Genomic DNA, 18,856 nt, shown 5'->3' with positions numbered 1-18,856 from the left:
CCAAACTGGCTGTCTGCTTCTGCAGCAGCTGCAAATGGCCAGCATCGATCTTTGTCTCTTCTACCACATGCGAGGAAAAATAGACAAAATCACCACAAAATATCTCTCTCATGGAAAAGAAGAGAATCTATGGTCCAGTAAAATTTTTCAAGGTTAATAACTTTTGTGAATTCCCTATTTGAGTAAAAATATAAGGGCATTAATAGAACGCCCACTCAAATATGACGTTTTCTACCACATGCCTCTTCTGCAAAGTGTTAAACTTCAGCACTAGTGAATCCAAATAGCAGTGCTGATGAAAAAAACTTTAACAACAGTTTGGTCTCCCCCTTTTTATTGAAACAAATTGAGGGATCAACATTTGTCTCCCGTGGGAGGAAGTAGGAAAGGCTGATAATTTGATCTAAATTATTTACTTGATCGGTTCTCAATAGCCATGAGCCATCACATAATCATCAGTTCATCTCATCGTTATCTACATATTTATAGTGCTCACTCATTTTTTAATTAGTGGATTTTTAAGAAGGATCCGCCAGTTTGCTACTATAACTAGTATAAAGAATTCAACACGGGAAATCTAACAAATTCAGACATAAACCATCTAATTTGAGTGGCAAAATAGCCAAAATCATATTTGAACTATGAGGCTCAGCTCAATTTGGTTCCTTAACTATGAAAACATCCAATTTAGTCCCTGAACTATCCTAACCAGTCCAACTTCATCCTTGAATCCGACATGACATGCCACGTAGGCTTATCCGGTCACCGCTCAGTCAGCTTGAGCGCGTGAAATACTCCCTCTATATAGGAAATAGATGACGTTTAGGACAGCGACACGGTCTTCAAAGCATAACTTTGACTGCTTATTTTTATAAAAATATTTGTTGAAAAATGATATATATATATTATGAAAATGTTTTTAAGACAAATCTATTCATATAATTTTCACTTTTTCAAACTCAATAACTTAAAAGTTATTTATGATTTATATTTCCAATGTTTGACTCAAATTTTGTCTAAAACGACATCTAAATTCTATATGTAGGGAGTACACTTTTTACCCTCCATCCATAAAACAGAGTTAACACGGGCAGCTTCTAGCCCGCATCAAGCCACGCTCCCTCGCCAGCCAGATCGTTGCGCCTCCTAGGTAGCGCAAGTCATCAATGGCAGGGGAGGAAGTGGCTCGATGCGGGCTGAAAGTTGCTTGTATTAACCATGCTCATGGATGGAGGGTGAACCAGGGTATTTCACACCTCAAACTGACTCAGCGGTGACTAGAGTAGTCTACGTGACGTGCTACATCACATTCAAGGATGAAGTTCAGCCGATTAGGATAGCTCAGAGACTAAATTGGACGTTTTCATAATTCAGGGACCAAATTGAGCCGAGCCCCATAGTTCAGGACGATTTTGGCTATTGTGCCAATTTGAGTTGGCTAGACTCGAATAATGAAAGATTACCAAGCAGACACCAGTTGGGCTCTCTTCTTTTACAGCAACACTTGACCAAAGATCCTAAAAAAAACACTTGACCAAAGAACGGGACGAGAAAAAGAAACAGCGATAGCTTAGCCCAGCACCTGATGGGCTTGCTCCACCAAACAAGGACTGGGCTACGGAGTACAGACTGTGTTCACAGGCCTGCTCTGAAACAAGTTTTTTTTTGGCCTACATGGACCACTTCATTGAAACTTCTACATTCCAAAACCAAGCCCAGTACATGGAACCCTAATTAGGGATAACCAAAAAGTCAGACAAGAAAAAGATGCACGTCCTTTTTTTTGAGAGAAAAGATGCACGTCAGTTAATGACAATATTCTTCTGTGGAAAAATTGTACACATGATTTTACTGACAAAAACGGGTTGTAAACCTACATCGCTCCGGACGGTGAATCTATCAACTATCAATTGTGACGCCGTAGATTGGACGACCTATCTACAAACCTCAGTTCGAGGTGGTGGCTTTTACAAAGATTTTGCGGTCATGCTCGGAACTCACAGGAAAAACCCCTCTGTTGTACCAGGTTGTGAGTTGAGACCTTCAGCAAAGCTCATTCTTCCAACTCCTTGAGAAAATCTATGTTATCAACAAACACCTGCAATATGTAAAGAAATGTTAGCATTGGCTAGAATGTCATCAAGGAAAAGTGGAACACAAATTATGTATTTCTAGAACTTAATATGTCTATATTTTCCTTCTGACAGATATACATTCAGTATGTAGTTTGATTATATGATCAAATTGAGTAAGTAACAACAATTTTTTTCCCTAGTATTCAATAAACAAACTCAGTCGGAGAAATCAGCAATTAAAAAATACACCAGATTTGCATAACTGCAAATCTAATTAGATTGGATTCAATCAATAACGTGGAAACACTATTTATAACACCCCGCACACGTTTGTAAATAAAGCAAAACAAGCTTTAAATACTTGAATATCAAGTTCACAACATAATAGGATCATTTTTACCATTCCATGTAACACACTTATACAGTAACAAATTATTCGTAGTGAGTATAAACAATAATCAAGAAAATCAACACTAAAGGTGAACACTAAGCATGAAAGATTCAGGGAACACTAATGTCACTGGGTGGGTTGAATTTTGAAGCTCAGATTAGAGCAAACTTAACAAGGTAACTCGGTCAAAGCTATTCTAATTCCACTTGACTCTAATTAACTTTATGCTTTTCTTCCTTATACAATATTACTTAATATGCACATCATCAAATGAAAAAAAAGAATAGGTAGTCAATCAGTTTTGTTTATCCTGTTTTTATTACTGAACATTTGGACAAAAGGCATTTTAAACTGCATCATCAGGAATCGGCTGGAAATTGAGCACGCATGCCACCTAAGAATAAATAGCGTTTTGTAACAAACAAATTTCCATATCCCCTCCCACAAAGAAAGAGTAGAAAGGTAGTTTGCCACTAAAAACAAGAGGAAAAGGCACATACCGTCTTCCATCCATCTGGATCTGTGCATGCAGTTATCTTGGTGTTAATGCCAGGTAATGGCCCAGGTTCACGAGTAATTTGTCCACCATTTAGTCGAATTACTTCTGCAGTCTTGTAGACATCATCAGTACTAATAGCAATCTGTAAGGAAATAACGAAACTCCATTAGTGCAGCAAGAGGAAAAGGGCCAATCGGACAACACCCGAACAATGAAAGAAAACGTACCTGTGCATAAGCATTTCCCTTATCATATTCCTTGACACCATAGTTGTAGGTCAGCTCCAATACAGCATTTTTATCTTCGGGACCATACCCCATCATTGCAATTGTATACTAAAGAAAAGAAACAACAGTTATTATTTTTATGCATGATGAATTACATGACCAAATAGGTGTCACATATTTAAAAATGATGATCTCATACGTATGCCATAGCAAATGACCAACTCAATGACAAGTATGAATTTTTTTATTTCAAAGTATTATGAAACAGAGATGGAAGCTACTTGACATAATCATTGTGATACATATCGTTGCAATTAGGCTGCACTCATACAAGGACAGAACACAGCTGGGTTTACAAAGACTGGGCTGGTGTTTTGGTCAAAGCTGCAAATGAAACAGCATAGGGATTAGGCTGGTTTCCAATAGGTTGGAGAGGAGAGGAATTAGCAAGCAGGTTATGTTAAACTGAGTGGTTTTGATGGGTTTGGATGATTTCTATTAGAAGGCCCACCAATAATCCAAGCTGAACTTCTTGTTTACAATTCGGACATCAATTGTGCCAAGGATGTTTATTACCCCTTCCATGTTTAAGAACTTTAGTTATATACAGAATGGAATGCAAAAATTGAGGTGCAATTGTGCAAACAGTGTCAGCAACCTTGACAGTGGCTGCTATTTAAAGCTTGAGATAGACCAACATATGCACATGCACCATAAAATGCACCATGTCTTTGAAAGTAGGAATGTATAAACTACAAAAGAACAGCTTATACCAGAAGAATGAAGTAGAAAATAAAAACACCCACCAAGTACCAAGCTTACAATCATTCCTAACATTAGTATTACAACAAAGATCTGTAATCTAATTTCATCACAAACATGCTTAGCACGCAAGCCTAAACATAGTGCAAGAAAGAAAGGGACAAAACAAAAATGTAATGAGGTTTGTTCACAGGGTGGTTCAGAAGATACCAACCTTGTACTCAGGATTGTCTCGGTTGCGAAGAAGTTCCATGCCAAATGCCTTCAAAATATTACAAAATGAATTAATCACTCGTTTGAAAATTAGAAAAGGAGCAAACTTCAATATCGATTCCAGTTCATGTCAAGTTACCTTCTCATAGAAACTGATAGCACGATCAAGGTCTCCCACTCGAAGCATTACCTGGCACAAAGGCTCAGGAGTAGGACCTCTTTCTATAAGCTCAAATTTGTAACCATCAGGATCCTCAATAAAGGCAATTACTGATTTCCCACCTTTGACAGGGCCTGGCTCCCTTGTTACTGTTCCTCCTTTTGCTTTAATAAGGTCCACAGTTTTTGCAACCTGCAATTTTCAAGCATTGAAACTCAAGGTGCCGAACTAGTTCATAATCAAGAGTGAAACGGTAAAATAAATAACAAAAAATATTGCTTATGTATACAAATTTCAGTTCTTTCCAATAACTTGATAATACATCATGACTAATTCAAGTGAAAAAATATGTGTCATGGTAGGAAGTTTCATGCCTTATGGATCGCAAAGAAGATTTTATATTTATAAATATGAACTTTATGCTCTATAAACATCTGCAGATCTGCTATAGCAAAAAACAATGAAACAGACACCTTCTATGCTTATCTATAATATAAGCTTCTTATTTTAATTTTTGACCAAACTGCCAACATCCAATCAAAGACCCTTTTATCTGTTATCTATCATTTTATCTTTATGACATTCGATGGAGATTAGCTGCTGAGATTGGGACTGAGTCTGCCAAATCTGATGGTCCCTAAATTAAACTGTATGGGATGTATAAGCACCCGATGCGAACCTATGTTATGGGTCATGGGTGCCAAAGTATGTGTCAGGAACACGGTTTACGGTTAATATTAAGAAAAAACTTTGATTATACCTAGATGAGTTAGTGTCATGATAATTCCTTAACCAAATAAAGTTTATTTTTATTTAAGGCAGCAGAAATACATGTTTGCATTTGGTGCTAAAGCTTGTGGCAAATATGAACTTGGGGTCACACCCTATCGAAGAAATCCATAAATGAAATCTTGATAGTTGTGTGTGCAGCATGGCTGGCTGAAGAAAAATAAGAGCATTATACTGCATCGCCACAGAGCTGAATGTCTATATTAGCTTACATCATCAACAGCAATCCCGAAATGGCCGAAACCAGTCCCGATATCATAGCTCTCCACACCATAATCTGCCAGAAAAGGTACCAGAGGGGTTCGATATGTTGATTGCATTAGACGGTGCACATTATCTGAACGACGGAGATATGGTGAAGGTATCTCGGCAGAAGAAGCTTACTGTAAGTGAGCTCCACAACAAAATGTGAATCCTCAGGTCCATAGCCCAGAAAGGCATTGGTGTACCTCTCCTCCGGGATGTCCCTCTTTCGCAGCAGCTTCATGCCCAGGCACTCCGTGTAGAACCTGCAGGTAAAACGATAAACCCCCATTCCCAATTACACTGGAGCAAACAGCAGCGACCCAAAGCCAAGGGTGACAAGCGCCGGGGCGTATCCTACTTGATCGTCTTGTCGAGGTCGCCGACGCGGTAGACGACGTGGAGCAGGCGCCTCCGGTCCTTCTTGGCCCACTCCAAAGCCTCCTCCTGGCTGACCGCCGTGCCGGCCGAGCCGCCGGGCTCCGCGCCGGCGCACAGCCCGCGCCTCGCCAGCCTCGCGGGCGCCCTCACCGCTCCTGCTCCCACCGCCCTTCCCCCGAACAGGCCCTCGCGCCGCGCCACTGAAACGACAGGAACGGCAAAAACTAAGTGACGTCACACGGGGGACGGGGCAAGCCTTCCTCACCCGGGAAAAAAAAAGAGCGGCGGAGAGCCCGGCGAGGGGCGTGGGGAAGGTGGAAGGACGGGCTGCGTACCGGAGACCGCGGGGAGGCGGAGGCGCGAGGCCGCGAGGTGGAGCGAGGAGGAGGCGGACGCGGCGGCGAAGGGGAGGGGGAGGAGGAGGCGGGCCATCGCGGCGAGGGATTTGGGGGAGCAGGGAGGGAGCGGGGGCGAGGAACACGGGGACGGGGGAAGGAGGGGAGACTCCGAGAGGCCGCTCGCTCTATCCCCTGCCGTCCTGGTCGCGGCTGGGATCGGTCGGGGACTCGGGGGCGGTCACTTTGTCTGACAGATGGGCCCAGTCACGTGAGGTCGCCGAGGTGGGGCCAGTGTGATGGCATCAGGCTTTGCGCCTGGGCTTGTTTTTTTTCTTTCTTTCCAGAGAATTTCGGGTGTTTTTCTTTCTTCTTCTTCTTGCCATTCGAGAGGATGGGCCTGCCGCCTGCCCCCAGGACTTCGAAAGGAGCCCAGATCCAATAAAGTTTCCGGCCCAGCCCAACTGCGTGCCACGGATAAGCACCCCAAATTGAACCCGCGTGCCAGCTCATTCCTTCCTTCGTACACAACCCGACCCCGACTTGCTTTTGGCTTCTCGTCTCTCCTCCCCCCCCGTTGTTCGTTCGCGCCGGCGCGGAAAACCCGCGCGCCCAGCCCTAGATCCCATCTGCTCCGTCCGTCCTCACCGCATCCCCCGCTCGCCGCCGCCGCCACGCTCCCGCAACCGGGATCCATCCAGGCGGTCGATTGGCTCCTCGTTCCCTTCGCTTCGCTGGTAAGTAAACCCTAGGTCACTCGGGCAGGGTTTTGGTTTTTGAGTCTATCCGTTTGCCCGCGAATCCAAGCCTTTCTTCCTGAGTTTGTTGGATGGAGGGGTCCGCGAATCCAAACCTTTCTACCTGGGTTTGATGGATGGAGGGGCGCTCCCTTTCGTCCACTTTATCACAGATTTGTTTGATCCGCCGCCGCGGGCCGAGTACTATTGGAGATTGTTTTTCTATTTTTCTTTGATTTCGTGGTGAGAGGGGAGGTTTAGGTAAACCCCAATGCCTCGTGGGCATCACTGTGCCATAGCATTTGCGGTTACGATTTTTTGGGGTTTAGCTGAATCTGCAATTTACCTGAAACATCGCTGCATATGGAGTATGCATGTTCCTAGTTTCGAGAATTCGGAGTTTAGGATGGCCGATGGATTGGCTTCTGCACGAAATGATTGTTGTGTCGTGATCTAACCTGAACGCCACGTGATCTCGTTTCGTGTCCATGCGTGATGCACCATGTTTGTAGAATAGGAGTTAGCGGCCATGTTCATGTTGAGGCCTTAGCGCATACAGGTTTTCTTTTGGGTATCCAGATGCAGATTGAGCATTCTGTTATGCACTATAAGCTGTTTTGTATATTTGTAGTCGGTATTGGATTTTAAAAGTCTATGTGTATGTCCAACTGTATATCTGCAGTTCAACCTGAGTGATGGGTCAATTGTTCGTTTCCTTTCTTATCGAGGCTTGAGGAGTCGTCCCTCATTTAAAGCGTTATAAATGTGTGAAAAGGAAATTTCAGTTATCCCAAAGGATGTAATATTTAACATTTTTTTTTCAAAGAGCTTTTAACAGGTTACATGCTTACGACATATGTATTTGCTTAACAGTGTTATGCATTGATTAAAAAACTGGCTTGCTGAACTTCTTGTTTGTGAGGTTCAGTTTTCATAGTCATGTTTATTGCTGATTAAGAAACATGTATCTTTTAGCATATCAAGTAGTATTTTACGCCTATATATTTTTTCTTAGATTCTGCATCTTTTGGTACCATTTGTCTATGGTGTTAAGTTTTGTATTGTTTGTTGTCTTGCAGGTTCTGGTACTTCACTGTTGTGTCAACATTGTTACTGAAATAATATTGTTTTCCCTATCATGGGGTTTGAGTCCATATCACCCCTACCAGAAGAGCATGCAGTGGATATAAGTGAGGTTGAAACCTCGCAAGTTGTGAGCTGTGATTCAACAGTCATAGAAAAGGTGGAAAAGAGCCTGATTGAGGAACCTTTTCTGCTAGGTCTTTTGGAAAATAAGGAAAACAAAGATTCCCTTGGTCCAGCTTATGATCTTGATAATATTGCTGAGGTCATCACTCCTATGGGAGATGCATTTGAATTTCCTGTCTCAAGTGAGGTTCCAGATGACAGTCTTTCATTGGGCTGTGAGACACCACGTGAAAGCATCTTTGATCCTTTTGCTCCAGCACCAGATGTGGCGGCGTGGGCACCAAAGAAGCAAGTGATTAGAGGTGCAGATGTTACTTCCCGCCGGAAGCTAAATTTTGATCCAGGTGACTTTCCGGTTAAAAGGTTAAGTTTTGATTGGAGTGATTCTGAAGAGGAGGATGGATATCTCCAAGTGATTCAGAAGATGATCCTTGATCTATTTATTTCAGATGCTCCTCTTGATCAGCAGGAAGAGTCTGGAAAGATCCTGATAGATTCAAGCCTATATGAAAGCTGTAAGACACCCGATTCAAAGCCTCTACTTAATGGCATTGCATCCACATGCCCAGCTGCACCTTTGAGACCATCTCATAAAGTGTTAAAACTCAGCCCAAGCATTTGCCGGAAGATCGACTTCGATGCAGTCAGTGATTCAGTGAGTCCAAGATCCTCAGTCATTAAAGAAGATTGATGGGCCTACCCCTATAGATCGACAAGTAATGAGCTGTGCATTTTGGGACTGAATAAAACATCCTGATGACGCCCTGGGAGTGGCATTTGGTACAGTTGTTGGCTGCCTATCTCACAATCTCATGTATCAGTACCATATGCCATTGTGCTAACTTAGCTAACCCTGGACCTCTAGGGATGATTGCTGATGTTAGAGAAGTAGCAAGCAGTTTAAGTTATACATGTAATCTATTTTATTTTCCCTATTTTTTATTTTTCTTTAGTAACTGGCCTAGTGGTACCTCCTAGATTTATATGAGTGCATGCGGTCTCTGACCGTGTGTTTTGTAAATCTTAATGTTAAATGACTAGTTCTGTCTTAATGAAGTAATTCACTCAGGTGCAGCTTCTTCGTGGTTAAGTCCTCTTCAGTCGTCCAAGGTTGAATTTCAGATGGTGCCGTGCAGTGGCAAATACGTCCTTCGATTAGTTTTATGCGAACGTTTGTGAAGCATTTCCTTTAATTTTCTGCTCTACACAAACATTGTCGCTATTCCTATATATAAAAAAAGAAACATTGTCGCTATTAGCAGGCTGCTCCCGCAAGTCATATTCTGCGATAGCAACCCGATTATTGTCGTCATCCAAAAATCATAATTTTGTTGAGATAATGAGCCAACAACGAAAGGCTAGTTTTCAGACAAGTTGGATGGGTGTGTGTGTGACTGCAGTGTGGGACCGAGAATATCCCAGCACTTGCGCTCGCGGACAGCGGGCTTCCTCGTCTTCCCGCCGCCGGTCGGATCAATCAGATGCCGCTGCTACTCTCCCACCGGCCCCCACCCGCCGCCGCCCACCTCCGCGCCGCTGCGCCCGCCTGGACGCAGCCGCTTCGCGCGCGCCGGCGGGCCAGTCCTCCCCAAGCCTCCGCCTCCGCCGAGTTCCCGGGTACCTTTTCTCTTTCTTTCTGATTTTATTTTTATAATCTTTGGATAAAGATGCTTAATTAAATGGGCGTTTCCTTGGGCAAAGTTTCTCAAATTTGCATCTCTTTTCCTCCCACCATGTGAGATGCGAACTCATCCACGAAAATATTGGACTTTCCCCTAGCAAGAACCCCAGCTCGACACTGCAGTACTAAACCCCGGAGCAAATGCAGGATCCGTTCCAGGCGGTGCCCAGATGCCGCCCCTCCGGCGCCGGCGCCGGAGCGTGGCCGGCATCGACCAGGACGAGCTCCTCGACCCGGAGGCCCTCGCCGACCCGGACAGCAGCTTCTACGAGATCAACGGCGTCAGGCTCCACCACAAGGTGTGCAGCCACGAGGATGAGGACTCACCCAGCGACCAATCCTCGGACGCCACTGCCTCAGCTCCTGGCCAGAGTCGGATCAGCCTTCCAATACTTCTGCTGCACGGCTTCGGCGCGTCGGTCTTCTCCTGGAGCCGTGTCATGCGGCCACTGGCCCGCATTGCCGGTGCCAAGGTCCTTGCATTCGACCGGCCGGCGTTTGGGCTGACATCCCGGGCCAGCTGGTCCGGCGATGACAGCAAGCCTCTCAACCCGTACTCCATGGCGTTCTCTGTCATGGCCACATTGGCATTCATCGACTACCTTGGCGCGGAGAAGGCTGTCCTTGTCGGGTACTAAAACACAGTATGAAGTGCATCGTTCTGAATTTCTGTCTGCATGCATTGTTTTGTGCGATGTAATTGGCATGTGTCATGATCTTGTTCTCCAGGCACTCAGCTGGCTGCCTTGTAGCAGTGGATGCATACTTTGAGGCACCGGAACGGGTCGCTGCTCTTGTTCTAGTTGCACCAGCAATATTTGCACCGAGGAAGGGAGTGAAAGATAGCGAAACAGGGGAACAGGAAGGGCGAAAGCAGACTGTTCCCAATGATGAAAATTCACCTCTCAATCTCTTTGCTAGGATTTGGGGTCGATTTGTCGCGCTATGCAAGCACATTGCAGGGCTTGTTTCCAAGATGATAATGGCAATAAGAGGCGTAGTTCAAGCTTTGTATGTTAAAGCTCTTGTTGCTTTTCTTCGATCATCATTGGGCGCTATGCTGGTAAGTATCTGTCTATGTATAGAGCTAATTGCTAATATTTAGGTAACGAAAATTATTATTGCTAGGTTATTTTTATTAGATTTACCGGTTCAAATTGTTAGAATTCAGAATTTAATTTGTTTACACTTAGGCAACTATAGTGTTGGCTTGCTCTTGTTTGCACAACCTGACATAATCCTAAATGTGCACAAGGGAAGATGTTTACTCAAACTGAAGTATGTTATGTTGATATGTCATATGTGAATGTAATAATGTATGCATCCAAAATTTTGCCTCATTGTTCCTGATTGGACTTTGGTGTCCTAGGTAAGATGGGTCATGGATAAATTTGGAATACTAGGCGTCCGTAATGCATGGTATGACGCAAGCAAAGTAACTGATCATGTCATACAAGGGTACACAAAGCTGAGATTCTACGCCACAATTTAGAAAACTCTCAGTTATCAAATATTTAGTCATGATTTAATATGTGCACACTCTGCTGGCCTTTCAGCCGCTAAAATCCAGGGGTTGGGAGACCGCTCTTCTGGAGCACACCATATCCATGATCATAGATTCTGCATCAGCGACTAGAGTACCAGTTTCAAAGAGGCTTTCTGAGATCTCATGCCCAGGTTATTCAATTAATTTTCTTTGAGGGTACACAGTTAAGAGAAACTAGGTCTACTACTCAACTAAAATATTTGGTAGTATATCTTTCTGAAGTAGACATTTTGGAAAAAAATTTGATAAGGATTTAGGAATGTAATATGAGACTCAGACAACGTGATCCTCAATTCTGAAAATTGTATGTCTTATCATTGCAGTGCTAGTGGTGACCGGTGATACTGACCGCATCGTTCCTGCTTGGAACGCTGAGCGTGTAGCACATGCTATACCTGGGGCAAGATTTGAGGTGATCAAGAGTTGTGGGCACTTGCCCCAGGAGGAAAGACCTGAAGAATTCCTGTCAGTCGTTGGAAGGTTTCTACAGACAGTGTTCCGAACTCCAAATGAGCAGGTGTTCCAAGCAGCTGTATGATACACTATGTTGACTCATACACGCAAACACAAATTTGCGGATTGGAGACACGAAGAGAAATACTGTAAAGCAAAACTACTGAAGATGTTCAGCTGTAATTGTGGGAAATTTAGGGGTCCAATTGGAATTTATTGCATCGTGAGGTTTGTTAGAATAACTGATTTGTATAAGTATCAACCTCCCTTAAATCTTGTCTATACAGTTAGAAATGTGCATTACATCTACCTTGATTAAACAATCGTTTTGGTTCATCCTTCTACCATTATTGGTAGAAGCGGCACACTAATTAATCTTGGAGAGATCGCAGTGCCAGCAAGGGCTTATTTGATCAGGCTCCCTGAATCCTCTTCCAAAACCGTTAATAATAGAAAAAAATTGAATCAAATCTCAGAAATTTGTAGAGTAGCACCTCATCTTAACACCCACTTTACGCACACCAGGAACATATAAAAGCTTAAATTCTTTTCATATACTATTTGCTCTATTACATTTGCGAACAGATGTGAAAAATGTCCTAAAATTTGTCGAGCTTGTAAAATATTTTTTTTATGCGTATTGCAACTACATTAGATACTATTGGGCAAATCGCCCAAAACAAGGTCCTTTACATAGTCTGGGACTTGGTTCATAAACACTTCAGAACCCGAGGACAACACATGCGCTCCATGAAAAGCTAAGCAATCTGCCACTTTATTACAGCATGGAAGCTTGTAAAATATTTGAATCAGTGGAAACATTCAGTTTATACACATGTATCTCTCGAATTACAGTATGTTTTACAGCTAGTGGTAGTTTGAAGTTTTAAAAAGATGTTGATCTGAACACTGAAAAATGCCTATCTTGCACCCATATGAATATGATATTCAATGGCTTCTCCAAACTCGTCTTGTGGTTACTCCCTCCAAATCTCCAATAGGTGGGCAAACTGAGATCACTGACATCTTATGACACCCTTTTTGCTGGCAGTAGTGCTTTCAAACAGCAAGAGTAAACACCAACAGAGAAGCCATCGTATGGACTAGTCATCGTGCAAATTGGCGATTTTCTGTGTGCACTCTATTTGTGCGTGTTTTTATTATACAACATTTGCACATTTCTAGTATACAACATCGTTGTTGAACCCATGATATCATCACCAAAACCACAAGCTTCAAAAAACGACCTGCAAGACGCACCAAATGAATGAACGTCATCATGCAATTGTGAAGATTAAGTGATCCACATCTTCACATTTACTGGTAATGATATGCCATTAAAGATGCAAAAAAACAACGAAACTCATGCGACATCTACCAATTTCGATGAATGCTGTACCTCTCCTTTTCTGTACATAATGCGGAAATGTCATATATACCTCTACTATGAAGTACCCTGCAGATATTTTTCCAGCAAAAGACAATTAGATGAAGCTCTAACTTTGGGCCAGACAATTTATTACAGGTTACAAGTACTTAAAGTACTTGTAACCTGTTTGCCTGTTATCTTATGATTAGTTGATTCGGAGATCCATTTATTATTGGTCGAACACATAATATGGTTAGAAAATTAATCTGTATCTGTAGGCTAACGGTCAACTGTGCTGCTATATTGCAACTGTAATAGGAACATGTCTCACTGATTGTTTGATATTGCTAGTTTGCATGTTCTACTAGTATGATCATATACATATAACAATTTTTAAATTCAAGTACCTTGTAATTTTTTCTACTATTTTTCGGCCAATTCCTCTCCTCTGTAGTGATGGATGTACCTGAAAGTCACTGAAGACAGTCATATGAACACATGCGACACAGCGACAGGGCTATAAGTTTTTCTTCCCTTTCTAGGAATAGAAATACTGAAATAGGAGATAGGAGATATCAAATCTAGGTTGCTGTGCATCGACGGGACCGTACTCGAACACAAACATTACTCACTCTGATGCTTAGCATTCCATTTCAATCCATTCAAACTTTCAAACACACTTGCCAAGTTGCATTGAATGCCCCAAAGAAATTCATCACAAATGCACAACAAGAGCACACACAATTGGTTCATTTGTACTAAAAGATAACTGACTATTAACATAGGAGCACAGAAAGAAGCGCATCACATTGTAAGAAGTACATGCTATTAGGTGTGTTCCCTATCAATGCAGAAAGTTTATTCTTCTGTATGTCATTTTTTAGTCAAAGGCCTAACCTGAATTGCATTTAAAATCTCTCTCGTAATATAGCATTGCGACAAAACCAATGTTTCTTTCTATTTGCAATGTAATTGAGCGTGAGAGATTTCTACTGTACTTGCTAAGGAGCTGCAGCCTTGTACTCTTAGTTGGATTAATAGATGGAATCTGCTAGTCGTTCCAAGGTACCAGTTCGATCATCCATCAGAAACTAATGAGAATCCAGAAATGTCTTTCATGAATTCCAAATAATCAGAACGTTGCGAGTGTAAGAATATGTTAATGCCTATCAGGGAGTACGATCAAGAGCTGAATAGAAAAACCCCTCAAAAAAAAGAGCTGAATAGAAAAAGAGGAGCTTCACAAGTTTACGCGCACGGAATCAGGGAGCGTCCCCATTGCCGATTCACCGCAGGAGATCGAACATTACCACGACGTCATGGACGGAGGCAGTGAGCCCGAGGTCGGAAACAGCGCGCCCGAATCCGACAAGCCGCTGCTCCCCCTGCCGCCCGAGCCCGAGGTCCAAGCCTAGCCCCAAGAAGCTCTGCTCCTCCCCCTCCCCTTCCCCGGCGTCAGCCAAGTACCTGGCGCCGCAGAAGACGGACACGACGATGAAGCTGTGCGCGATCGCCGTCCGCAGCTTGCCGAGGTCGACCGGCTGGACGGGGGAGGCCGGCGCCGCCGGCGAGAGGCGCAGCGCGCAGGAGTGGGCGCAGGCGAGCATGAGGGCCTGGAGGTGGGCCGGGTCGACGAGGGCCGGGTCCATGGAGATGGAGATGGGCGGCGGGGTGCGGGCTCTGGGGTTGATGGGCTTCGGGCCGGAGGGGGTCGGGGTCCGGGAGAAGAGGGCGAGGGTGGTGAGGCGCGCGACCTTGGCGGAGGCGGCCATGGCGGAGCGGTGGTTCGCCGGGAGAACGGTGGCGCGATAACAAAGAGGTGGGGTGATCTTCAGCGCCTCTTTGGCAGGGCTCACGGCTCACGGCCGGCTCCAAAGCCAGCTCCAGCCGGAGCCCTGCCAAAGGGTGCAAATTTGAGGTGCTCCAGGTCTGGAACTGGACATGCAGCTGCAACCGGCTCCCGTAGCAGCGACGGAGCCAGGGAAAGGAGGCTTCTCGTGGCTCCGTCTTGAGGCCCACGGGTGTGCTCCCAATTTGCCCCACAACTTCCAATTAATTACACCAATTTTGCCACTGCCCTCGGGAAAAAAAGACGCTTCGGCGCGGCTGCCTCGCTCCCCAGTCCACGCGAAACAGAACGACGCTTCTCTCCCCCACTCGGAAACCGACCGGCGGCGCCCGATGAACCCCCTCCGCCGGCCGGCGGTGCGCCGGGAGGGCACTTAGGCGAGCGAAATCGACGGATCCACACCTGCAGAGCTCGATCCGGGCATTGGGGGCGGCAGAGGGTTCTCCTACGAGCCGGATGGCACTCTGCGCCCAGGAGGAGGCGCGGCGGCCGGCCAAGGTGCAGGAGGAGGCGTGACGGCCGGCCAAGGTGCAGCGCGGGGGAGGAGCGCGGATGCAGCGTGGCCGAACTCCTCGGCGGCTGCCCCAACCGCGTTCCTGCCTAGCGTCGGCGTGCTTGGCGGAGGGGGGGCCATGGCAGGTGGGTTGCTGGATTGGTGGACCAACGCGGCGGCGGCGGCACTCGGGCCGGAGTGGCTCGCTAGCGTGTTGACTGCAACGACGGCGCCGGCTTCGACATCCATGGGGAACCATGCAACCATAGGAGAAGCAGAGGCCGCTGAAGGAGTCCCTGCTCGCCGACGAGCAGGACGTGGTGGTTGTGCACCTAGGCCGCGGGCAGCGGCTCGTGCTGCCAGTGCTACTGTCGACATTGATCTCACTGATCCAATGTAAGAACACTTCCCTTGCTACCAAATTTCTAGATAATATTGGAGTGCCGTATCATGTATTAGAATGTGAACATGGAACCCATTGTGTGCTTGCATTTTTTCACAATGGAATGGGCAGTACTTCAAATGGATTGTGTAGTAACTTGATGTAGTAACTTATGGTACTGAATTCTTGGCAGGTATGAACATTGGTTGTACTCACAAGTCTACTGCACATGTAAATTATTTGTAAGTAGCTCATATAAATTTTTTTTACTTTATTTTAGGAAAATATTACGTTGTTGATGCTGGCTACCCAAATAGGCCTGGATACTTGGCACCATTCAAGGGTGCAAGGTATCATATTCCAGATTGGAAGAAAGGTCCTGCTCCAAGTGGTGAGCATGAACACTTTAACCATTTGCATTCAAGTATTCGCAATGTAGTAGAGCGTGCTTTTGGTGTGTTAAAAATGAAGTGGAGATTACTTCTCAAGATGCCTAGTTTCTGTGGCAGAACCACCTGAATTATCCCGGCTCAAGTGCGCTGGCCATCACCATAAAGGTAACACCGACACAAACGCACTTCAAACGGAACAATTCTTGGTCTGTCGGGTAACGTCCTGATACAACCACCGGTTCTCGGATCGAACAAGCATACCCCGCACGAAGGCGAGTCCAGAGATATTACAACCGCATGTTTTACAACACAAGCTCAGTAGTGATTACAAACTAGTTCAAACCATTATTACGAAACCAAACTTAGTAAAATAGTTGTACAAACCATAACTGTAAGTTCAGAGTTTGAAAAGCAGCGGAAAGAGAAAACGACGGCTACAACACGTTGCAAAAGTATATCAGGCTAGCCCAAGTATGGTATCACTCGTCAGGGTCATTGCCGACCGAATACATATCCCACTCTACGGACCAGCCAGGAGGCAAAGAGCAGGGCCAAGACAAACTAGTGACCTGGTCCTCAAAACTCATACCTGAAAAGGATTCAACAGCAAGGCTAAGTATTCTAATTGTCGTGGTGCTGCAAACCACAGCCGGGTGGCGGAAGGCACCCGCCTAAGCCCAGAGGGTGTGTACTCAGGGGTTAGCTAGTCCTAGTTCGATCTCGCTCAAGAACACGATGAACACAGCGGGATTAGAGTGGTTCGGGCCGCCGGAGCGTAATACCCTACGTTCACTGTTTGTTGTATTGCCTTGCCTCGAGAGAGTTCGCGAGAGCTTGTGTGTATCTGGAGAGCCTAGAGTCTGTCTGAGAGATCTCTCCCCTAGAAGGAGGGCGTGCTCTCCCTTTTATATGTCCAAGGGGAGCACGTACACTGAGCGGGGCCCCGAAAGGTGGGCCCGACGATGTATTATAAACTACACTTTGGCCTTCAATGCCTCAGATCCGGAGATCTTGTCGTCGGCTTCCGTGCGTAGCTTCTGATCAGGGATGGTCTTGAGCTGTCCTGTCAGAGTAGAGTCCAGCCTCTGGAGCCGCGCGTCAAGATCATGATGAAACGCCGAACTACTGACTTAGTCCGTTGTAGCAGCGTGCACTGTCGCCCACGCGCGCGGCACTGAGACACTGCTGCGTGCCTCGGTAACAGACGAGCCGCCTCGGTAACTGGCGATCCACAGTGTGGACTGACAAAAACTGCCCCGTGCCTAGAGGCAGCAGAGCCCGCCTCAACCACTCGTACTTAATGCGGTGGGTGAGGGAGCTTCCAGCGGAAGGCTTGCGCCTGCGCCCGCGTCTGCGTGTCACGTGGCGGCTCCGGACCCCTCCCGAGCAGCTAGCTGGGCCGAGAGCTCACGGGGGTCCGGATGGCACGTGGAGGTCCCGAACCCACCTGCGGGGGTCCGGGTCCGCGACCACAGGTACTGAGCATTTCCATCTCTAGGACACGTGGTGACACCGGGCCCGACCCCGAGCGGGAAGCGGGTCCGGGACCGTTGGTCCGGTGAGATGGAGTCGGACCCTAGGGGTCCGGCTGCTCAGCTCCTTAGGGCGTAGTTACGGATAACTACGCGAGTCTTGGCACAGTAGGAGTGGGTACCCCAGTTGCAGGGTACCGACACTAATACTCAGCAAGACTTAACCGTCAACGGGTATACTAAACCTACTTTAGCTAGACTATGCAGGGTTCTGAGAGGCTCTGGTTTTCTTTTGCTGAAAAGCAATAAAGAGTAGGTCCTTAATGTCATATTTTAGCTTTACATATTCTAGTTGATTAACCATTCTATGTAAGCAACTAATCCTATTCAACCATGGTAGAACTTTAAGCAAACATCAAGATTAATCATAATAATGTTTATCTTATTACTCTGTGTGGCAAAAGGATCAAGCAGTCCCAAACTGTGGGAAGAAGACGATTCGAATCAAATTTCAACCTTGCAAGGTAAACCTAACACACACGTCTGGAACAACATCGGGTCGTTTCCAAACAACCGTTTGCTTTTCTTTCCGGCTTGTGGACAGAGTCACTCTCCCCGACTACAGGGCACCATCTTCCTCCCTGCACCCGTGGCGTTGATCAACATAAACATAATTAAAAACCTATTTCTAAGAGAGAGTGAGAGGTAATATCCACTACCCGGTCCGATCAGCTACTAGGCTTACCGCGTACCATATTTACGGCATGTGGTAGTACGTTCAAAAACTTAACCACCACTACCACACACCGCGACCTTATCAAATTCATCAACACAGACGAACTTCAACAAATCCGTCTGTGATCCTTATAATGATAGCAGTAAGTAAAACAAGTAACTCCTATAAAGCTCGTGAGTGACAGGCAATCACCCGACTTTTACCGGTCCTATAAGCCTAGCAAGTAATCGAACTCAGGTCTAGTGTTCAGTACATAGGTTCCAAGGATCATGCATCTAGGGTTTCAATTCAAATCCTAAGAACTGTAAATGCACAAGTAAGTAATAACGATAAATGGTAATAATTTGAAATATAGGTTATGTCCGGGGCTTGCCTTCTTGGTAGTCACTAACTATTTCAGCCCTGGGCTCTTCCGAACTTTGGTCCGGGGCTTCAGTTAGTACAGCAGTGTTCACTTGAGCT

The 18,856-nt window shown here is 45.4% G+C and overlaps 4 protein-coding genes across 6 annotated transcripts; 2 read left to right on the top strand and 2 right to left on the bottom strand.

Annotated features, from left to right (window-relative positions):
• Positions 1-1,755: 1,755 nt before the first annotated feature.
• Positions 1,756-6,277, bottom strand: LOC120697066 (lactoylglutathione lyase GLX1-like). Its single transcript, XM_039980194.1, has 9 exons — positions 6,076-6,277; positions 5,721-5,940; positions 5,501-5,625; positions 5,329-5,393; positions 4,307-4,519; positions 4,169-4,216; positions 3,193-3,300; positions 2,967-3,107; positions 1,756-2,098 (listed from the first exon to the last, which is right to left on the bottom strand). Exons 1-9 carry the CDS (start codon positions 6,170-6,172, stop codon positions 2,054-2,056), a joined length of 1,062 nt encoding a protein of 353 aa, XP_039836128.1. The 5' UTR covers positions 6,173-6,277; the 3' UTR covers positions 1,756-2,053.
• A 309-nt stretch (positions 6,278-6,586) lies between these two features.
• LOC120697065 lies at positions 6,587-9,108 on the top strand. The gene is made up of 2 exons (XM_039980193.1): positions 6,587-6,812; positions 7,892-9,108. The coding sequence occupies exon 2, from the start codon at positions 7,951-7,953 to the stop codon at positions 8,710-8,712; it is 762 nt and encodes a 253-aa protein (XP_039836127.1). The 5' UTR covers positions 6,587-6,812; positions 7,892-7,950; the 3' UTR covers positions 8,713-9,108.
• A 326-nt stretch (positions 9,109-9,434) lies between these two features.
• On the top strand, positions 9,435-12,117 carry LOC120697064 (2-hydroxy-6-oxononadienedioate/2-hydroxy-6-oxononatrienedioate hydrolase-like). 2 transcript variants are annotated; one of them, XR_005684356.1, is made up of 7 exons: positions 9,435-9,638; positions 9,850-10,333; positions 10,432-10,765; positions 11,072-11,168; positions 11,257-11,379; positions 11,572-11,907; positions 12,028-12,117. XR_005684356.1 is itself a non-coding variant. In XM_039980192.1 (6 exons), exons 1-6 carry the CDS (start codon positions 9,503-9,505, stop codon positions 11,784-11,786), a joined length of 1,389 nt encoding a protein of 462 aa, XP_039836126.1. In that variant the 5' UTR covers positions 9,435-9,502; the 3' UTR covers positions 11,787-12,021. The 2 variants fall into 2 exon arrangements, 1 of the variants encoding a protein (XP_039836126.1); XM_039980192.1 differs by lacking the exon at positions 12,028-12,117 and having other exon boundaries at positions 11,572-12,021.
• A 335-nt stretch (positions 12,118-12,452) lies between these two features.
• On the bottom strand, positions 12,453-15,020 carry LOC120697063 (acetyltransferase NSI-like). Of its 2 annotated transcripts, none has more exons than XM_039980191.1 (4): positions 14,538-15,020; positions 13,478-13,546; positions 13,080-13,157; positions 12,453-12,948 (listed from the first exon to the last, which is right to left on the bottom strand). In XM_039980191.1, the coding sequence occupies exons 1-4, from the start codon at positions 14,840-14,842 to the stop codon at positions 12,843-12,845; spliced, it is 558 nt and encodes a 185-aa protein (XP_039836125.1). In that variant the 5' UTR covers positions 14,843-15,020; the 3' UTR covers positions 12,453-12,842. The 2 variants fall into 2 exon arrangements, with proteins under 2 accessions (XP_039836125.1, XP_039836124.1); XM_039980190.1 differs by having other exon boundaries at positions 13,101-13,157; positions 13,478-13,536; positions 14,381-15,015.
• Between the last annotated feature and the right edge of the window lie 3,836 nt (positions 15,021-18,856).

Source organism: Panicum virgatum, chromosome 3K, assembly GCF_016808335.1.
Source record: "Panicum virgatum strain AP13 chromosome 3K, P.virgatum_v5, whole genome shotgun sequence".
In the NCBI taxonomy this organism is placed as follows: domain Eukaryota; kingdom Viridiplantae; phylum Streptophyta; class Magnoliopsida; order Poales; family Poaceae; genus Panicum; species Panicum virgatum.
Note: the sequence above shows the minus strand (reverse complement) of the source record. Positions and strands in the feature narration are given on the sequence as shown.